Below are 16,998 nucleotides of genomic sequence, written 5' to 3'. Positions count from 1 at the left end.
ACTGTCACTCACAGAAATGTGCAACCGTCTTTGTAGAATGGAGAGTGTGGGGGGGTGGATGTAAGGGGGGCTGCGTCGGTGTGAGTGTGCGCACGCGCTGCTCTTTGAAGAGCTGTGTCATCAGCGACTTGAGCATCTGAGGTTTTCAAAGCAGCCTCCTAGACTAATTATTATGTGGTTAATTTGTCTTCAGCAAGTTATTTCGTGATGTCCCATAAACACTGATTTTATGCACTGGTTACAGTACTAATGACTACAAAGGAATTTTTCCCTGGTTGTCTTTTCATGAAATTGACTTCTTGTTTATTTATTCTCAAACACAGAAAGGGAGAGAGGATGAATAGGCATGCCAGGGCCTCTTGCTATTAGCAAATGAACTCTACATGCATGGTACCTTACGTGGGTACTGGGGATTTGGATCCGGGTTATCAGGTGTTGTAAGCAAGTGCCTTTAACCACCAAGCTCTCTCTCCAGCCCATTAAGTTGATTTCTATTAACCATCTCTATCGTCTATAGAGCATTTCCTCAAAATTCATATGTTGAGGGCTGGAGAGATGACTTAGCAGTTAAGCGCTTGCCTCTGAAACCTAAGGACCCTGGTTCAAGGCTCAATTCCCCAGAACCCACGTTAGCCAGACGCACAAGGGGACGCATGTTCTGGAGTTCGTTTGCAGTGGCTGGAGGCCCTGGCGTGCCCACTCTCTCTCTGTCTCTATCTGCCTCTTTCTCTGTCACTTTCAAATAAATAAATAAATAAAATTTTTTATAAAAGCTTGCCACGTAAGCTTGACAACCATAGTTCAGGACCTTACATAAAGCCAGACACAGCAGTGCAAGTGTCTGTGATGACAACCACACCCCGCCAGCGAGGAGAAGTGGAGACAAGACAACCCCAAAGCTCCCAGGCCAGCATTTCAGCTCGAACGAGAGACCCTTCATCACACAAGGAAGTGGTGAGGTTAGACACCCCAGTGTTGTCCACTGACCTCCATATATGCACTGTGACACCCATGTGCCCATACACACATACACATATGCACACACACACACACACACACACACAGGTGGGGCCTTGGAGAGGTCATTAGACCACAGGGCTCTGCTGGTCAGTGGAGTTAGTGCTTATGTCGAAAAGGCTTGTGGGTCCTTGCTTGCCTCCTCTGCAGTCTATGGAGAATGGACACTTCCCAGACACTAAATCTGCCAACACATTGATCTTGGACACCCTAGCCTGTAAAACTGTAAACAACAAATCACGCTTCGTACACTCCCGAGTTTAAGGCATGTTGTCAAAACACCCCATGTGGATTTAAGCATTGTTATTCCTCAGGGTTTTCCTTGGCCAGGACCATCTGTAGAATTTATCTTCTCTGGTGATAACTCTTGCAATGTCTCTCTTTCGCTCCTCAGACAAAAGATCAGGAGGGGATCCATCCTGGGCCTGTTGTAGTCTGGAATATGTCCCCCATGGTGGCATCTTGTGGCTGATGTAGGAATCATTTGCACTTTGGCTCGTTACAGCCATGGGTGGCATCACTAGGAACAATGATTCTACATCAGTTTATCCCTCTGGGTGTTGCACACAGATTCTTTTCTCATGTCTTTTGTAGAACCACTTTGCCCAATAAATCTCATCTGTGAACTTTGCTTTATTTATTTTTTATTACAGAGAGAATGGACACACCAAGGCCTCCAGCCATTGCAAACAAATTCCAGACGCATGTGCCACCATATGCATCTGGCTTACATGGGCACTGGGGAATTGAACCTGGGTCCTTAGGCTTCACAGGCAAGTGTCTTAACCACTAAGCCATTTCTTCAGCCCAACTTTGCTTTTTCCAATTTTGTTTTTCAGTGCTGAGGACTCTGCCCAAGCTCTTGAACATACTAGCCAAGTACTCCACCACTGAGCCCTGTTTCAAGCTCTGGGATATTTTCCATGGTTCCTTCTCACTTTCATTAAACTTATCCAAAAGTGGAAGTTGTCCAGGCAATGAAAACTTTGGGTCCCTGCCATTTTGTTTCTGGAGATGATCCTTTTGATGACAGCTGAGGAATTTTCTAATAATTCCTTTGGAAACAATATCTTTTAAAAGTAATTTTATCCTTTGGGTTAGAGAGATGGCTCACCAGTTAAAGCGCTTGCCTTTGCAAAGCCTAATGACCCAGGTTTGATACCTCAATACCCACGTAAAGCCCAGCCGCACAAAGTGGCAAATGCATCTGGAGTTCATTTGCCGTGGCTAGAGGCCCTGGCATGCCCATTCTCTCTCTCTCATTTTCTCTCAAATAAATAAAATCTTTTTATTTAGAAAACTGAAGACTTTAAAGGAACTTTCTTTTCTCTGTGACATTTGGACTTGCCTATTGGTAAAAGACATTAGGGGAAGCTTTTTCATGATAAATGAAATGCTGATACAAAAGCCAGGAAGAAGTAAGTACCTGTCCTTCATTCCCACGTAACATGCAGAGCGACTCGGCAGCCAGCCGTCCTGCAGGAGTGGAGGCTCAGCCGTCTGACTACCTTCACAGAGATCATGCATTCTAATCCTGCTTCGAATAACCATGCGTCAGCTTTTCCTTGCTGACAAGCATCGTCTAATTCACAGTTTTCATTGCTTTCAGCCATTTCATTCTCCTGTTCTGAAAATAGCTGGCTGTGATATCACAGTTCTTATATTTATTTCCCCAAGGGAGAATTCTTTCCAGAAAGGATATTATTCAACCTTTTGAAAAATATTTATGCATTACAGAAAAATATAGGAATGATATGCCTCTGTATTTATTATTCACATGAATGTTTTCAGTGGAAGTTAATAGTCTCTCACTGGGAAGAGCTTTAACTTACGGTCTTCATCATTTATATTGTTGTAGTACTGTCTCTAAATGGTCTGACATGAATTTTTGAAGTATCCTGTTTGGTGTTATAAATGCTTAGAGAGTTGGTTAATTCTGCCTCCTAATCAAGACAAGTAAAATATACACGAGAGAACTTAAATGCCTCTGAGTAAGCTTGGTCATTTGAAAGCTCCGTGAAGGTTTCATTTCATCCAACGGGCAAGAAAGAGATTGTAATTAACTTGAAGCAAAATATCCACCGATGGAGAAATTCTACTTCTGTTATAAAGTGTTGAAACACCTGGTATGACCAAGGGACTGTGGGCTCCTGACACACTGGAGCACTACCTCCTGGCTGTCTGGACTTGGCCGTGGCTATGAGCCTTGCTGAAGCTTGTGTTTTTTGTTTTATTGTTTTTCCCCACATTCATAAGGTGAAAGTTTTGGAGCCCTATGAGAATTAAACAAGACAATATATGGAAGCTTAGCACAGTGCCTAACTCGGGCTAAACAGCCCACACCAGACAGCTGCTGGCATGGAAAGCCAAGGCTTATAAACTGTGTCTGCTTCTTTCCTTAAACACGAAGAGGAATAAACCCGACTGGTAAATGGGAATTCTTGCGCTCTCTTAGAATGGGACATTGGATAAACATGTTCTTTTGGGGCATATGTGTTCCATCCTTGATCCTACCTCTTTGGAAATGGCTTTGATCATAGTCACTTTATTTTCTGTTTATTTTAAAAAATGTATTTGCAGGCAGAGAGTGAGGAAGAGGGAGGGAGAGACGGGGGAATGGGTACACTAGAACATATTTTGCCACTGCTAATGAACTCCAGATACATGCACCACTTTCTGTCCAGGCTTTCCATGGGTATTGGAACCCGGGCCATCAGGCTGTGCAAGCAAGTGCCTTTAATGGCTGAACCATCTCTCCAGCCCTCTTGGACACTTTAAAACCAAGTAGTTTGTGAACAAATTTACCTAGCCCTTCCATTTTTCCCAGTTTTTTGTTTGTTTGTTTAGCATACCTCTGACTCAACCCTGTGACCAAAATACCTGATAAGAAGGAGCTTAAGGAAGGTAGCTTTACTGCAGCTTAGTGGCAGGAACACGAGGCAGCTAGTCACACTGTGTCTACAGTTGGCATGGAGACATGATGAATACCGGTGCTCTCTTCTCTTTCTCCTGTGTACACAGTTCAGATCCCCCAGCCCACGTCACGTTTAAGGTCCCCCACCCACTTCAACTAACCTAATATAGAAACTCCCTCACAGTCCTTCCCATGCACCTCTGGGCCGCTTGGGCAGGGCTCACTCCTGCCCACGTGTCTGTGCACGTACCCTGCTCAGGGCCAGCCGCTGCTCTGCCTTGGGCGTTCCCTCAGTGCCCCCTGCGCTGGGAATCTCGCTGCTGTCACTGGACATCTGCCACGTGCTCAGCACTGGATCTCTCCTCGTTCTTGCCCATCGCAGCTGCCCCTGGAGTAGACGGGATTAAAGAAAGAGCCGCCGGCCGCAAGAACCAGAAAGTGAGGAAAACACGACAGTCTCTTCGATTTACCGAAGACAGCCATACAAGCTTGGCCAGAACAGACATACATGGCGCTTAATGTCACGCCCGTGTGAGTCCAGGGGAATCTCTGCTGAAGCCCCAGTGCTGAGCTCTGATGATGGCTCAGAGATTTTATAGATCATATGGCCGGCAGTTTGACGTCACCTTGAGTTCTTCACATTATTGGTGGGTTGAACCTCTGGGTTATGTCACTGGCTATTACAAGCACAAAGTTATAGAAGCTCAAAGGAGTTTGCCTATGGCTGCACTAACCGTGTAACCTGTTACAAGTAGAATGCAGCTGCATGGATGAGGAGGAGAGTCAGGGTCAGGCTGTCTCTGCGGCTAAGCCTTGTACAATAGAAATTACAGAGCAGGATCCAGGCTGGGGACAAAGGGCTCCAGAGCATCATCTGGGTCTGGCCTCTCTGCCAAATTTCTCCCACCACAATGCCCATCCCTCTAGTAGGTAATACACACTCAGCATGCCCACACCTGGCCTTCTTCTGTCCTTTACTGCCAGAAAAGTCACCACCGCCTTCTTATGGGATCCCAGCTAGTGACTTGGCAGCCATCTTGGATTTCCCACACTCCCATTCTCCCCACATGGTCAGCGACCAAATTCCCTTCCATTTCCTTCTTACATCTTACACCCATGTGGGCACCACGGTGCGGTGGTTAGGTGCAAAAATGCTGGCATTCCATGTGGTTCATAGGCAGGGCAGAGCACTGATGAGCCTTAAGAAGAAAGAGATTGCCGACCTATGATTACTCAGGTGAACCTTGAGGACATATTATACTGAATGAAATAATCTAGCCGCAAAAAGACAAATGCCGCGTGTCCATTTACATAAGGTGCTTAGAACAGTCCAAATTGTGAGGACAGAAAGTAGGATGCTGGGCCGAGGAGAGGGGAACAGAGTTATTTAACGGGCTGTGGCTTCAGCTCTGCAGCGTGAGGAGCCTGGGCACTGAATGGTGCTGATGGCGGTACATGGCCGATGCATTAACACCACTGAACTGTCCATCAGGACTGATGGAGAGAGGAACTTGTTTTTTCGTCATTAGGAAAATATATTTTTTTAAAGTGCCGACATACAATGGACAGAAAACACCTGCTATTAGTGACAAGGGCTGAGGGCAGCCTCCAGAACCCACACAAACGTTCTGAGAGGCCTGACTGTACAGTGCATCTGAAGTTAACACATGAAACTAGGTGTGCAAGCAAATGCAGGTAACCCCAGAACTTGAGAGGTGGGGGTAGCGGGATCAGGAGCTTAAGGCCACCTTGACTAAGTCTGAAGGCAGCCTGAGCTATGAGACCCTGTCTCAAAGCAAGAAAGAAAGGAAGGAAGGCAGGAAAGAAGGAAGGAAGAAAGGAAGGAAGGAAGGAAGGAAGGAAAGGAGGAAGGGAGGGAGGAAAATTAAGACGTGAGCACATGAGAGGGGTGTTTTCACTGTGTAATCTCAAAAAAAAAAAAGATTAAATCAGGAGAAAAGGTCTCATCCGTTTAATTATATTATTTAATTTTTAATTTGAGTTTATTTATTCTATAGCTAGTTCAAATTTCCACATGATATGGGGGTTTTACAGCTAGTCCTGAGGTTGACAATTCCCTACAGACACCTCCCTCACTGCCCCCAAATCTTGATTGACATCAGGCAATACTGAGGGAGGGGTCGTCTGAACTATCCAGTCCGGGTCATCTAAGGTGAGCTGGAGCTAGAGGATGTTTCCTCCACGTCTTTCTGAAGAGACACCTCCTGGTTGTTGCTTTCTGGTGGAGTTTCCGCGATGAAGTCAGTCTGGCCGCCTGCCTGGGAGAGCAGGTTCTGAGGAAGTGTTTCTGGGATCACAGCCGAGACACCTGGAAGGGATTCCCTCGAGGCCTTCTTCTCAAGGGATTTGGGCTCTCCTTGCATGGCTGCGGTCTTTTCCGGGGATACAGCCGTGGAGAGCTGATCCTAAGTAGAAAACCCAAAGCAAAGAGGGCATGAGTAGATCAGACGCACGTGACAATAGCAAGGGCACTAAATGGCTGTTTGCACGCCCAAGGCTAAGAGCACAGCTCAAAGAGACTGTCTGTGACAGAGCCTGAAGCCAGACCTACCAGGAACAAAGTGGGTCCCCAAGAATGTACCTGCCTGCTAGGACAAAATGCAATGCCTCTTAAAGGAAAACCACAGTCTAGACTCCTTGCAAAATAAGACCTGCCATGCCCAACATACAAGTAAAACTTACTAGAGGAGGTAAGAAAAGGAAGAAGATATTGAACACCAACCTCAGAATGCCACAGGTGGTGGAACTTGGAAGATAACAGCTTAAGAAAATCATTATGTATTTTCAAAAATTTAAGGGAGAAATTGCCCACAATGAGTAAATGTTAAGAGATGTTAGCAGAGAAAATGGAAATTTTATAAAACAAAAACTAGAAATTCTAGAACTGAAAAATATATCTGCAAGAAAGGAGTTCATAAAAATTCCTAACAAAGGGCTTGAGCGATGTATAATGTGCCGGCCACTCAAGCCGCAGTACCAGAGTTCAATCCCCAGGCCCCACATAAAGAGCCAGAGGCCATGGTGCGTCTCCTTAATTCCAGTATCCTGACACTCAAGCCAATGGGAGATAGGGGAGGGTAGAGACAAGAGAATTTTCTAGAAAATCAAGGTAAGCAAGGCAGAGAACAACAGAACAAGAATTCAGAATGAAAAAACCCTGCCTCAAATGAGGTGGACAGGAGAGAGCTGACCAGAAAGTTGTCATGTGCACCTATGTTCACCTGTGTACACACACACATGACACAGAAATAAATAATAAAATAAAACAAAAATTTTAAACATTTCCTAAGTAGGATGTTGGCTATATAAAACTGATGAATAAACTTGAAGGCGATCAATAAACATTATCAGCCTGAAGCAAAGAGGAAAAAGGATTGAAAAAAAAAAAAAAGATGAGTGCCCTAGGGACCTATGCCAGTGCCAAGTACTCTGATATCCATGGCAATGCAGCCCCTGGCTGATGTAAGAATCCTTGCACCGGAAGCCCCGTGGGCCACTTCCACCCGTCTTTGCCTGGAAGTTCCAGACCTCCACTCTGTCCAGGGATCGGGGCAGAAAGCCCTGGGAAGTGCCTGCTCACATGCCCTCCAATATCCTAACTTCAATGTGCTGACACTAGGCAGCAGATACCTGTGTTGATTCCATGAAAATGTATTGTTTTTTAAATTTATTTTTATTTATTTATTTGAAAGAGAAAAAGAAGGGGCGAGAGAGAGAGAGAGAGAGAGAGAGAGAGAGAGAGAGAGAGAGAGAGAGAGGGAGAATGGGCACACCAGAGTGTCCAGCCACTGCAAACAAACTCTAGACACATGTGCCACTTTGTATATCTGGCTTACATGGGGTCTGGGGAATAGAACCTGGGTCCTTTGGCCTTGTAGGTAAGCACCTTAACCACTAGGCCTTCCCTCCAACCCTGAAAATGCATTCTAAACGTTAGTGAGGCTAAGATCTTTATAAATAGTAGGAACTGAGTTGAAAATAAACTTATGTGTTGCTTGTCCAAAGCTCCCCTGCTTAATGAACAGAAATCAATAGGAGACCACCTTTGCAAGTACTCTTCAAGGCTGGGTTCAAGCGTGATCTCCTCAGTGACACTCTCCTGGGTTCCTATTTGGAAGACAGCCCTGCCACATCTATTGCTCTTTTATAAAAAAATTTATTTTTATTTATTTATTACAGAGAGAGAAAGAGAGAGAGAGAGAGAATGGGCACATCAGGGCCTCTAGACACTGCAAATGAACTCCAGATGTATGCTCTACCATGTGCATCTGGCTTATGTGGGACCTGGAGAATTGAACCTGGGTCCTTAGGCTTCATAGGCAAGAGCCTTAACCACTAAGCCATCTCTCCAGCCCTGTCCTCCTCTTTTGATGCATCCACTGGCCTAGGAGCATTCAATATAAGGAACTCAAAGAGCTAAGCAAACAGGGACTGCAAAGATGGCTTAGCAGGAAAAAGCGCTTGCCATGCATTTATGAGGGTCTAAGAAGGCCTGAGTTTGGTCCGAAGGTAAGAACTGGGCATGGACACACACACACGCACACACACACACACACATACACACACACACACGCACGCACCCCTATCGCCCCCTGAACCCCCAGATTTGCAAGGGGCAGAGACTAGTCAATCAGTCTGACCAAAAACAGTAGCTCTGGATTCATAGAGAGACAGAGAGAGAGAGAGAGATTGCCTCAAAAACAAATAAATCTAATAGTTAATAATAATAATCTAATTTATGGGAATGCTAAGCACATTAGTATAAATGTAAATATGCTTAATGTGCTTGTGTCTCCAGAGCTTTGGAAAGTAGCAATGGCTAGTGACTTGTAAGGACTGCATTGAAGGTGTCAATGCACATGATACGCCGATAGCTAGTTTGTCTGATATCAACCCTACTGTTGCAGGTAAGTGAATTCCTTATCCAGATATCTTATAAAATGGCACATTTTAAGAGGAGTTTTCAAAGGAAGAGTATAAGAGATAAAAGGTATGCTTGTCAGACTGATAAAAGCAGAGTTGCTCCCAACTATTCTGAGTTAATAACTTATAATCATTGTTGCATCATACAGCAAATATCTGATGCCTAATAAATAAATATAATAAAGTGAAGAATATGCACTGATACTCTTATTTATCTTCTGAATAAAATTCTGACTAAGTTTTGAAAAAGACTCCAGGGAGCTCATAGGAAAAAAAAAATAACTGTTATAGGTCAATAGATTTTTTTTTAAATCTGGATTTTTAGTTTATTTTAGTTAGTTAGTTAGTTTTTGGTTTTTCAAGGTAGGGTCTCACTCTAGCCCAGGCTGACCTGGAATTTGCCATATAGTACCAGGCTGATCTCGAACTCATGGAGAGCCTCCTACATCTGCCCCTCCTCCCCAGTGCTGGGATTAAAATCATGCATCACTATGCCCATCTTAAATCTGAATTATTTATTTATTTATCTAGTTATTTATTGATTGATTGATGAGAGACAGAGAGAGAGAGAATGAATGGGCATGTTAGGGCCTCCAGCCACTGCAAATGAACTCCAGATGCATGCGCCACCTTGTGCATCTGGTTTATGTATATGTACTGGGGAATAGAACGTCGGTCCTGAGGCTTCGCAGGCAAGTGCCTTGACCACTAAGCCATCTCTCCAGCACTAAATCTGAATTTTTGAAGCCAATAATGTCAATGATATTGTCTGAAATCTAAAGTACATTTATCTTTTCATATTTACTTGTTCACTGACAAGGATTTCAAGGACATGATTGTCGGTGACATTGGATTATGCACACCCTGGGACTATGGGGGAAATGTGGGCTAAGGGAAGCCACAGTATGCTTTGCACAGGCCAGGCTGCCTTGTGGATTCATGCTCTGGACCCCCACTGGAGTGTGGCTGAACCAATACTCGACCCTCCCTCCCTACCTTGTGACACTTTCCACACTCCAGTTGAATCTGATATTCCTCTTGTTTCAGCATCTCTGCCATTTCTGCTTCCCTGAGGCTTCGGTCATATTCCTCCTTCAGCTGGATCTTCTCTTGCCTCTCCTGGGGTGATATGACAGGCAAATCCGACACTGGGAAGTCTTATCAATTAGCCTTCCTCCCTCTCTGTGGATTGACCCCGGACCCTTCAGAGCCACTGAGTTTCCTCCTGTAGCTCTTCAACTCCACAACCCTCTCAGTGACTTTCCTCCTTTTCCCTCAAGTGCCCACACTGCAGGGCAAGCTGGGCCCAGCACTCCACAAGGAACTCCCAAAGACAACTCCAGGGACTCTGCTCTGGATTTCAAATTGATCTAGGCAAGCTGATCACTCCTGAAACAGACCCGGCAGCTACACACCTTTTCTCTGACCCTCATTACCATCCTGTAATGATAAAGCCAGTGGGCCAGGTACTCTATGGGGTCGCTGGGCCGCGCCTTTGCCACCTCTGCCAATGCCTGGGACAGGGAACTCCCAAAACACTTCTTCAGGTAGGCGCTTTCCATCCTGGGACCTGGAAAACATCAAAGCAGAGACACTCTTTCAAATGCCACCCAAAGTGGAGAATAGAGATATCCTAGCCAAGTGAGATGTGCTTCAGGACACCTAATATGGAAAATAGATCCATTCTAGCCAAGTTAGATTTATTTCAGTCTTCCGGATCACACTTGTATTGGTCAGCATGCCATCCCTGTAGGAAAAGATCTGAAATACTCAGCGTTTAGGAGAAAAGACTTTGGCTCGTGGGTTCTGAGGTTTCCGTCTTTGTTCACCCAGCCTCGTTACTTTTGGTCATGTGGTAGATCAGAGAGGTTATCTCAAGACAGCCAGGGAGAAAGGAAGGAGATAAATAATAGATAGATAGATGATAGACAGACAGAGAATATGTGAATCACATATTCCTCCAAGTGCGTGTCCCTAATGACCCAACTTTTCTTCTTCCACTAGGCTCCAACTCTTAAAGACTTTGCTACCTTTCAATAGCATTACAGCGTGGAATTTTTTTATTTTTCAAAGTAGGGTCTCACTCAGCCCAGACTGACCTGGAACTCACCTTACCCTAGGCTGGGCTTGAACTCACAGCGATCCTCTTATCTCTGCCTTTCCAAGTACTGGGATTAAAGGTGTGCACCACCACGCCTAGCTACAAACAAGTTATTAACATATGTTCTTTGGGGAACATTTAGGATCCAAACCATAACATTCTGCCACTGGCCTGATGTAAAGGTTCATGTCTATTTCAAGTGAAAAATGTGCCCAGTCCATCTCCAAGAGTCCCTAAAATCTTCTGTTGTCTGCGTTTTGAGATCTGGTCTTGCTTCTAACTCACCATCCTCCTGTCTCAGCCTGCTGAGCTCCGCGGAATTGCTGGTGTTCACCATGGGGCTGTGGGTTACGAGTTGTGAGAGAAGAAGCCAGTCATGGGGGGCGGGGAGGGCAAGGCCTCCCCCGCTGTTTCACCTGCACTTTTGAGTGTGTGCCTTTTCTGGCCAAATTGAAAAATTCTTTTCAACCTTTTTACTTTACTTTTTGCCATCCATTCTCATGGTAAATCAGTGTCACACAGTCTCAGGGTATGAACAAAATGTAGACAACTTGTAGCCAGATTCCAACACAAATGGCCTCGAGTTCAATTTCAATAGAGTTCTCAGTAAAATAATCATTTACCCCCCCCCCCATACACACACACAGAGGGGGAGAGAGGTAGAGCACAAACGAGAAGGAATGGCAACGGGAGTGCCAAGGACTCCTGCCACTGCAAACGAACTCTGGACACACAGGCTGCTTGGTGCATCTGGCTTAATTTGGGGGAACCAAACCTAGGCCAGCAGGCTTTGCAAGCAGGTGCCTTTAACCCACTGGGCCATCTCTCCAGCCCTACAGTTCTCGTTTCTATCTGAAACCTGATGGCTGTTTTCCTCATTCTCCACATTCCTTTCAGCATTCTCTTCTGAGCCCTCCACCAGAACTGCCCATTAAATTTCACTCTAGCTTTCTATAGCTCATCTCCCCAGGTTTCCCCCCACCCCCCAATTTCTTCCACAGGCCAATTCCAGGGGCTTCTGAGCCCCACTGTCAGGTACGGTCAAAGCAACGACCTTACTCCTTAGTACTGAGTTCCTGCATGAGAAGTCGTGGCTTTCCTTATTGTTGTCACAAAGCCCTGGACCAAAAGCAGCTGATGGCAGGAAGGATGTTTCTTCGGCTTACACTCTTGGGGAAACTCCATGACACTCTTGGGGAAACTCCATGATGGCAAGGGACAGCGTGGCATGAGCAGAGGCTCGACATCACGTTTGCCACACCAGGTGAAAAACAGAGTGAGCTGAGCCAGGCGTGGTGGTGCACACCTTTAATCCCAGCACTCGAGAGGCAGAGGTAGGAGGATTGCCCTGAGTTCAAGAGCACTCTGAGACTACACAGTGAGTTCCAGGTCAGCCTGAGCTACAGTGAGACCCTTCCTCAACTTGCCCTCCCCCCCAATAAGAAAGAAAGTGAGCTGAACTAACACAGGAAAGTTAGGGCTAATAAACCATCAAGTCCACCCTAGGCATCATGCCTCTGACAGCAAGGCTCCACCTCCCAAATTGCCATCAGCTGGGATTCAGAACACATGGGTGTATGGTGTATACCTAACTCCAATCATCATATAAGCTCTCTGTTACTGTGACAAAATGCCCGAGGTAATCAACTTAAAGGAAGAAAGATTCCCTTTGGCCCATGGCTTCTGAGGTTTCACTCCATGGTCACTTGATTCCACTGTTTCTAGACCTGTACAAGGACAGAGCATCACAACAGAGCCAGGCTACTTACCTTAGGGTGCCCAAAAAGCAAGCCAAGGAGGAGGGGGGTCAGGGCCCCACAATCTCCTTGAAGGGCATGGCCCCAATATCCTATATCCTCCATTAGACCTAACCCAGTAAAGGTTCCATCGGCTCCCAGCAATGATGCATGCTGAAAAGAAAAGCTTTAGCACATGGGCATTGGGGAATAGTTAAGATCCATATCATAACACCCCCATTCTCAGAAGGCCCAACAAACTTGTACTTGCCAGTAGCTGCTATATGCCAAGGAGCTGTCGGGCTGGTCAAGGTGAGACAATAGGTCCTGGGCTCATCTGTCTTGATAGAGCTTGAATACCAGTAGGTAAAGGCGGTGAAGGCCTTTAACTTATGTGCACATATTTACTCTTGAGAAAAAGAAAAATCACTGAGCTCCCTGGGAGAGGACCCAAGGATACAGCAAACTGCTATTGTGAGGATGTGGCAGTCTATGACATAGACAATAGGGGCTCATTTGCTTTTACAGAGGACCACGGAAAAGTCCTGGGGAGAGCAAAGAGGGAAAATGAATGGATCTTCGGCCACTGTTAACACAGTATTCCAATCTTTAGGGCTTTGGGCAAGAAATCACTTTAAAGCCGGGCGTGGTGGCGCATACCTTTAAATCCCAGCACTCGGGAGGCAGAGGTCAGAGGATCGCCGTGAGTTCGAGGCCACCCTGGGACTACACAGTGAGTTTCAGGTTCAGCCTGGGCTAGAGTGAGACCCTACCTTGAAAAAAAAAAAAAAAAAAAGATAAAAAGGAATCACTTTACTATGAGTCAGTGCTCAGCAGACAATGTGGCTGGAGTCCAAATGCTAACTTAGGAGCAGCACTGATCCAGAGGGACCGGCGCAGGCATGTCCACACCAGATAGTCCGGCTCACAGCTGTGCGGTCTTCAGCAAGCTGCTCGGTCTCTCTGGGTCTTTGTTTACACTTCGGTAAAAACAAGAATAAAATGCATGTATCATATAACTGACAGGATGGATAGGCCTGGGAAATATACGGAAGGTGCTGTGGTGGTTTCAATGTGAAATGTCCCTCAGCACCTCACGTGTTTCTGATTAAACCTCTACACAATCCCCAGCTGGAAGAGCTTTGGGGAGGTGGAGCCTTACTGCAGGAGGCGTGTAACTAGGGGTGCACTTGAGGCTTAGCCATCTGGCTTAGAGCCTCATTCTTGCTGCAACTGCCCAGCTGCTGTGGCAGCTCTGCCATGCTCTACCTGCTATGATGGAACTTTTCCTCAAGACTGTGAACTGAAATAAACCCTTTCCTCCCATCAGCTGCTTTGGGTCAGGTGTTTTGTCTCAGCAAAGATAACTGCTGCAGGTGTCCAGCATGGCACATACTGGGAATTTAATAAATGTTGAGTGAGTCAAGAAATGGTCTAGTGCACTACCTACACAAGACCATCATGATAGGAGGAAAAGATCATGACATCCAAATAAAAGAGACTGATTGAGAGGGGAGGGGATATGATGGAGAATGGAGTTTCAAAGGGGAAAGTGGGGAAAGGGGAGGGAGGACATTACCATGGGATATTGTTTACAATCATAGAGGTTGTTAATAAATAAAATAAAATAAAATAAAATAAAATAAAATAAAATAAAAAGAAATGGTCTAGTGCACCTGGTCACCTTGACCAATTCTCTAACCCCAGTTTCCAGTTTAAGAAAGGAGAGATAGGTCAGTATATGGATACAGAAAAAAGTAGGTATTTTCTATCTTTTGATATTACAAAGGTCTAGAAGGCCAAACACTGTATCAGTAATAAGTACTCGGTGTATAGAGCTTTTTGTTGTTTGTTGTTTTGAGACAGGGTCTTGCTATGTATAGGCTGGTCTCGAACCTTCTAGATACTCAGGGTCACCTTGAACTCATAATTGTCTTGACTAAGCCTTGAACTCACAATTCTCTTGACTAAGCCTTCTGAGTAGTGGGGCTATTGGTGTGTCCAGGCACACCCAGCTTCAGGATTTGTTAAGAACGTTCTTCATCACTTAAAGGGATCAGAGCTACATGAGGAGGAGGAGGAGGCAGATTGCACGGTTGGGGCAGGGAAGGTTTGACAAGTTAGAGTAAGAAAACTCTTATAAGTAAAATAACTGGGGGGACAGGATACATCGTCAAGGCTTGTTCTAGGGCCAAATACCGGCTCCCCAAAATGTCCATGTTCTGGAACCTCTGTTACCATATATGAAAAAAGTACTTGGCAGATGGAATTATGAATTGAGATATGGGGCTAGAGAGATGGTCCTGTGGTTAGGGCACTTGCCTGAAAAACCTAACAACCCCGGTTCAATTCCTACGTACCCACATAAAGCCAGATGCACAAAGTGGCACATGTATCTGGAGCTCGCTGGCAGCAGCTGGAGGCCCTGGGTTGCCCAATTCTTTCTCTAAGAACTGTAAGAGAGTACATCTGTGTTTAAAGCCAATAAGTTTGCGGCTGAGGTTTGGGCAGGTAGCATCTCTCTGCCAGTCTGACCAGACTGAGGGCATGCACTGGATAAGCAATAGCCCACACCCTGTTATTACCCAGGTCTGGGTCTGGTGACTGACTGTTGAAGGGCGTGTTGAAATGCAATTTCCCCATTTAAACAAAAATCCCTGTGCATTTCGCAGCTACAGGTCACTTTGTGCCTTTCTCACTCTAAAGGCCCCGAGGCCATTGCCCAGTCTCCTCTCCCTTTCCTGGCCACTGAGTGGCTGTCACACTGCTTAGGTGTTACAAAGTCTTATGGGGAGAATCTTAGGTGCTTGGCACACAGTGTGTGCTCTGTAACTAAGTCTCCTGGGTCCAGAGAAGGTCTTTATGTTTTCTTTTTCTTTGTTAAATATTTTATTTCTTCATTTATTTGAGAGAGAGAGAGAGAAAGAAAGAAAGAAAGAAAGGAAGAGGCAGAGAGAGAGAATGGGCCTGCCAGGGCCTCCAGCCACTGCAAATGCCAATTCCAGACGTGTGAGCCTTCTTTTTTTTTGTTCATTTTTTATTTATTTATTTGAGAGCAACAGACACAGAGAGAAAGACAGATAGAGGGGGAGAGAGAGAATGGGCGCGCCAGGGCTTCCAGCCACTGCAAACGAACTCCAGACATGTGCGCCCCCTTGTGCATCTGGCTAACGTGGGACCTGGGGAACCGAGCCTCGAACCGGGGTCCATAGGCTTCATAGGCGAGCGCTTAACCGCTAAGCCATCTCTCCAGCCCCGTGTGAGCCTTCTTGTGCATCTGCCTTACATGGGTCCTGGGGAATCCAACTGGGATCCTTGGCAAACGCCTTAATGGTTAAGCCGTTTTCCTAGCCCCAATGTTCTCGTGATCCAACAGCGCCCTCTTTGCATTTATCAAGGCCTCGCCTGCTGGGCGATCCTAGCCCCAAGTAAGTCGGAGAACAGGAGAAACGTCTGGGCAAAGGGCCTTCACTAGATTGCTAAAGCCAAGAGTGCGTGGCTCCCGGCTACCCGGAAATGGGAGCTTCTGAAAGGAGCCCAGCAGAGGGCCTTTGGCAAGTGCAAAGGCGCAGTCTTGAAACTGCAGGGCCACGGTGCTGACAGGGACAGGTCCCCCGGGATCTCTGGGGGTGTCTCGGCTTTCATAGACCCACAGGCCCTTCGGGTTGCTCCAGGGAAAAGATCGCTGTCCTTTCTTTTAGCCAGGGTCCCCGGCGCTTCCCCGCTGCGCATCCGCGCTCCCGCCGCGCCTTTGATCTGCGCGCCCCGCCGCAGCCCTGCGCCGCGCTCCCTCCCCGGCTGGACCGCCCCCGCGCGCGCGCTTGTTGCCTGGCAACCGGACGCGACCGGCCACCAGCATCCCTGTGGCTCACCGGAAGGCAGCAGCGGTTTCCTTCCCAACTGTTGTTCCTCTGGCCTCACTGGCTTTCCCCGGACAGAGGCAGTGCTCACTGTCGCGTCCAGAGAGCCGCGTACGTCTCACCCTGGAGACCAGGGGAGCTCAGGTCCAGCCAGGGCGTCCTGGTGGGCTGGCCGCTTGGTGGGCAGCTCCTCCTCTTCCGCCTCTTCCTCCTCCTTCTCCTCCTCCGCATCCCCATAGGAAGACTAAGGTGTCCTAAGTGGATGGTCACCTAGCTACAACTTTCAGGCAAATGGGTTACTTTTTAGCACACATAAAGTATAAAACAGAATTTTTCGTTGTTCCTCTGACATCGGATTTGAACTGGGTGTGCTGAATCTGGCATTTTGCCCAGGTTCCCTCTCCTACTCAGCTGCGGTCTCTTGTC

The 16,998-nt window shown here is 46.5% G+C and overlaps 1 protein-coding gene across 1 annotated transcript; it reads right to left on the bottom strand.

The window, feature by feature from the left end:
- Nucleotides 1-5,938: 5,938 nt before the first annotated feature.
- Dydc2 (DPY30 domain containing 2) lies at nt 5,939-16,731 on the bottom strand. Its single transcript, XM_004657832.2, has 4 exons — nt 16,585-16,731; nt 10,291-10,445; nt 9,872-9,994; nt 5,939-6,357 (listed from the first exon to the last, which is right to left on the bottom strand). The coding sequence occupies exons 2-4, from the start codon at nt 10,435-10,437 to the stop codon at nt 6,100-6,102; spliced, it is 528 nt and encodes a 175-aa protein (XP_004657889.2). The 5' UTR covers nt 10,438-10,445; nt 16,585-16,731; the 3' UTR covers nt 5,939-6,099.
- Nucleotides 16,732-16,998: the final 267 nt, after the last annotated feature.

The sequence above is a fragment of the Jaculus jaculus genome, chromosome 18 (genome assembly GCF_020740685.1).
Source record: "Jaculus jaculus isolate mJacJac1 chromosome 18, mJacJac1.mat.Y.cur, whole genome shotgun sequence".
Taxonomy (NCBI): domain Eukaryota; kingdom Metazoa; phylum Chordata; class Mammalia; order Rodentia; family Dipodidae; genus Jaculus; species Jaculus jaculus.
The sequence above is the reverse complement of the archived record's forward strand: the minus strand, read 5'-3'. Positions and strand labels throughout refer to the sequence as shown.

Excerpts from the sequence above, each read along its gene's own strand:
- Dydc2 (XM_004657832.2), bottom strand. The coding sequence starts at position 10,437 with ATGGAAAGCGCCTACCTGAAGAAGTGTTTTGGGAGTTCCCTGTCCCAG. Across the intron at positions 9,995-10,290 it reads TAATGAGGGTCAGAGAAAAG|GAGAGGCAAGAGAAGATCCA; the intron begins GTGTGTAGCTGC and ends ATATCACCCCAG. Across the intron at positions 6,358-9,871 it reads AGTGTGGAAAGTGTCACAAG|GATCAGCTCTCCACGGCTGT; the intron begins GTAGGGAGGGAG and ends TTTTCTACTTAG.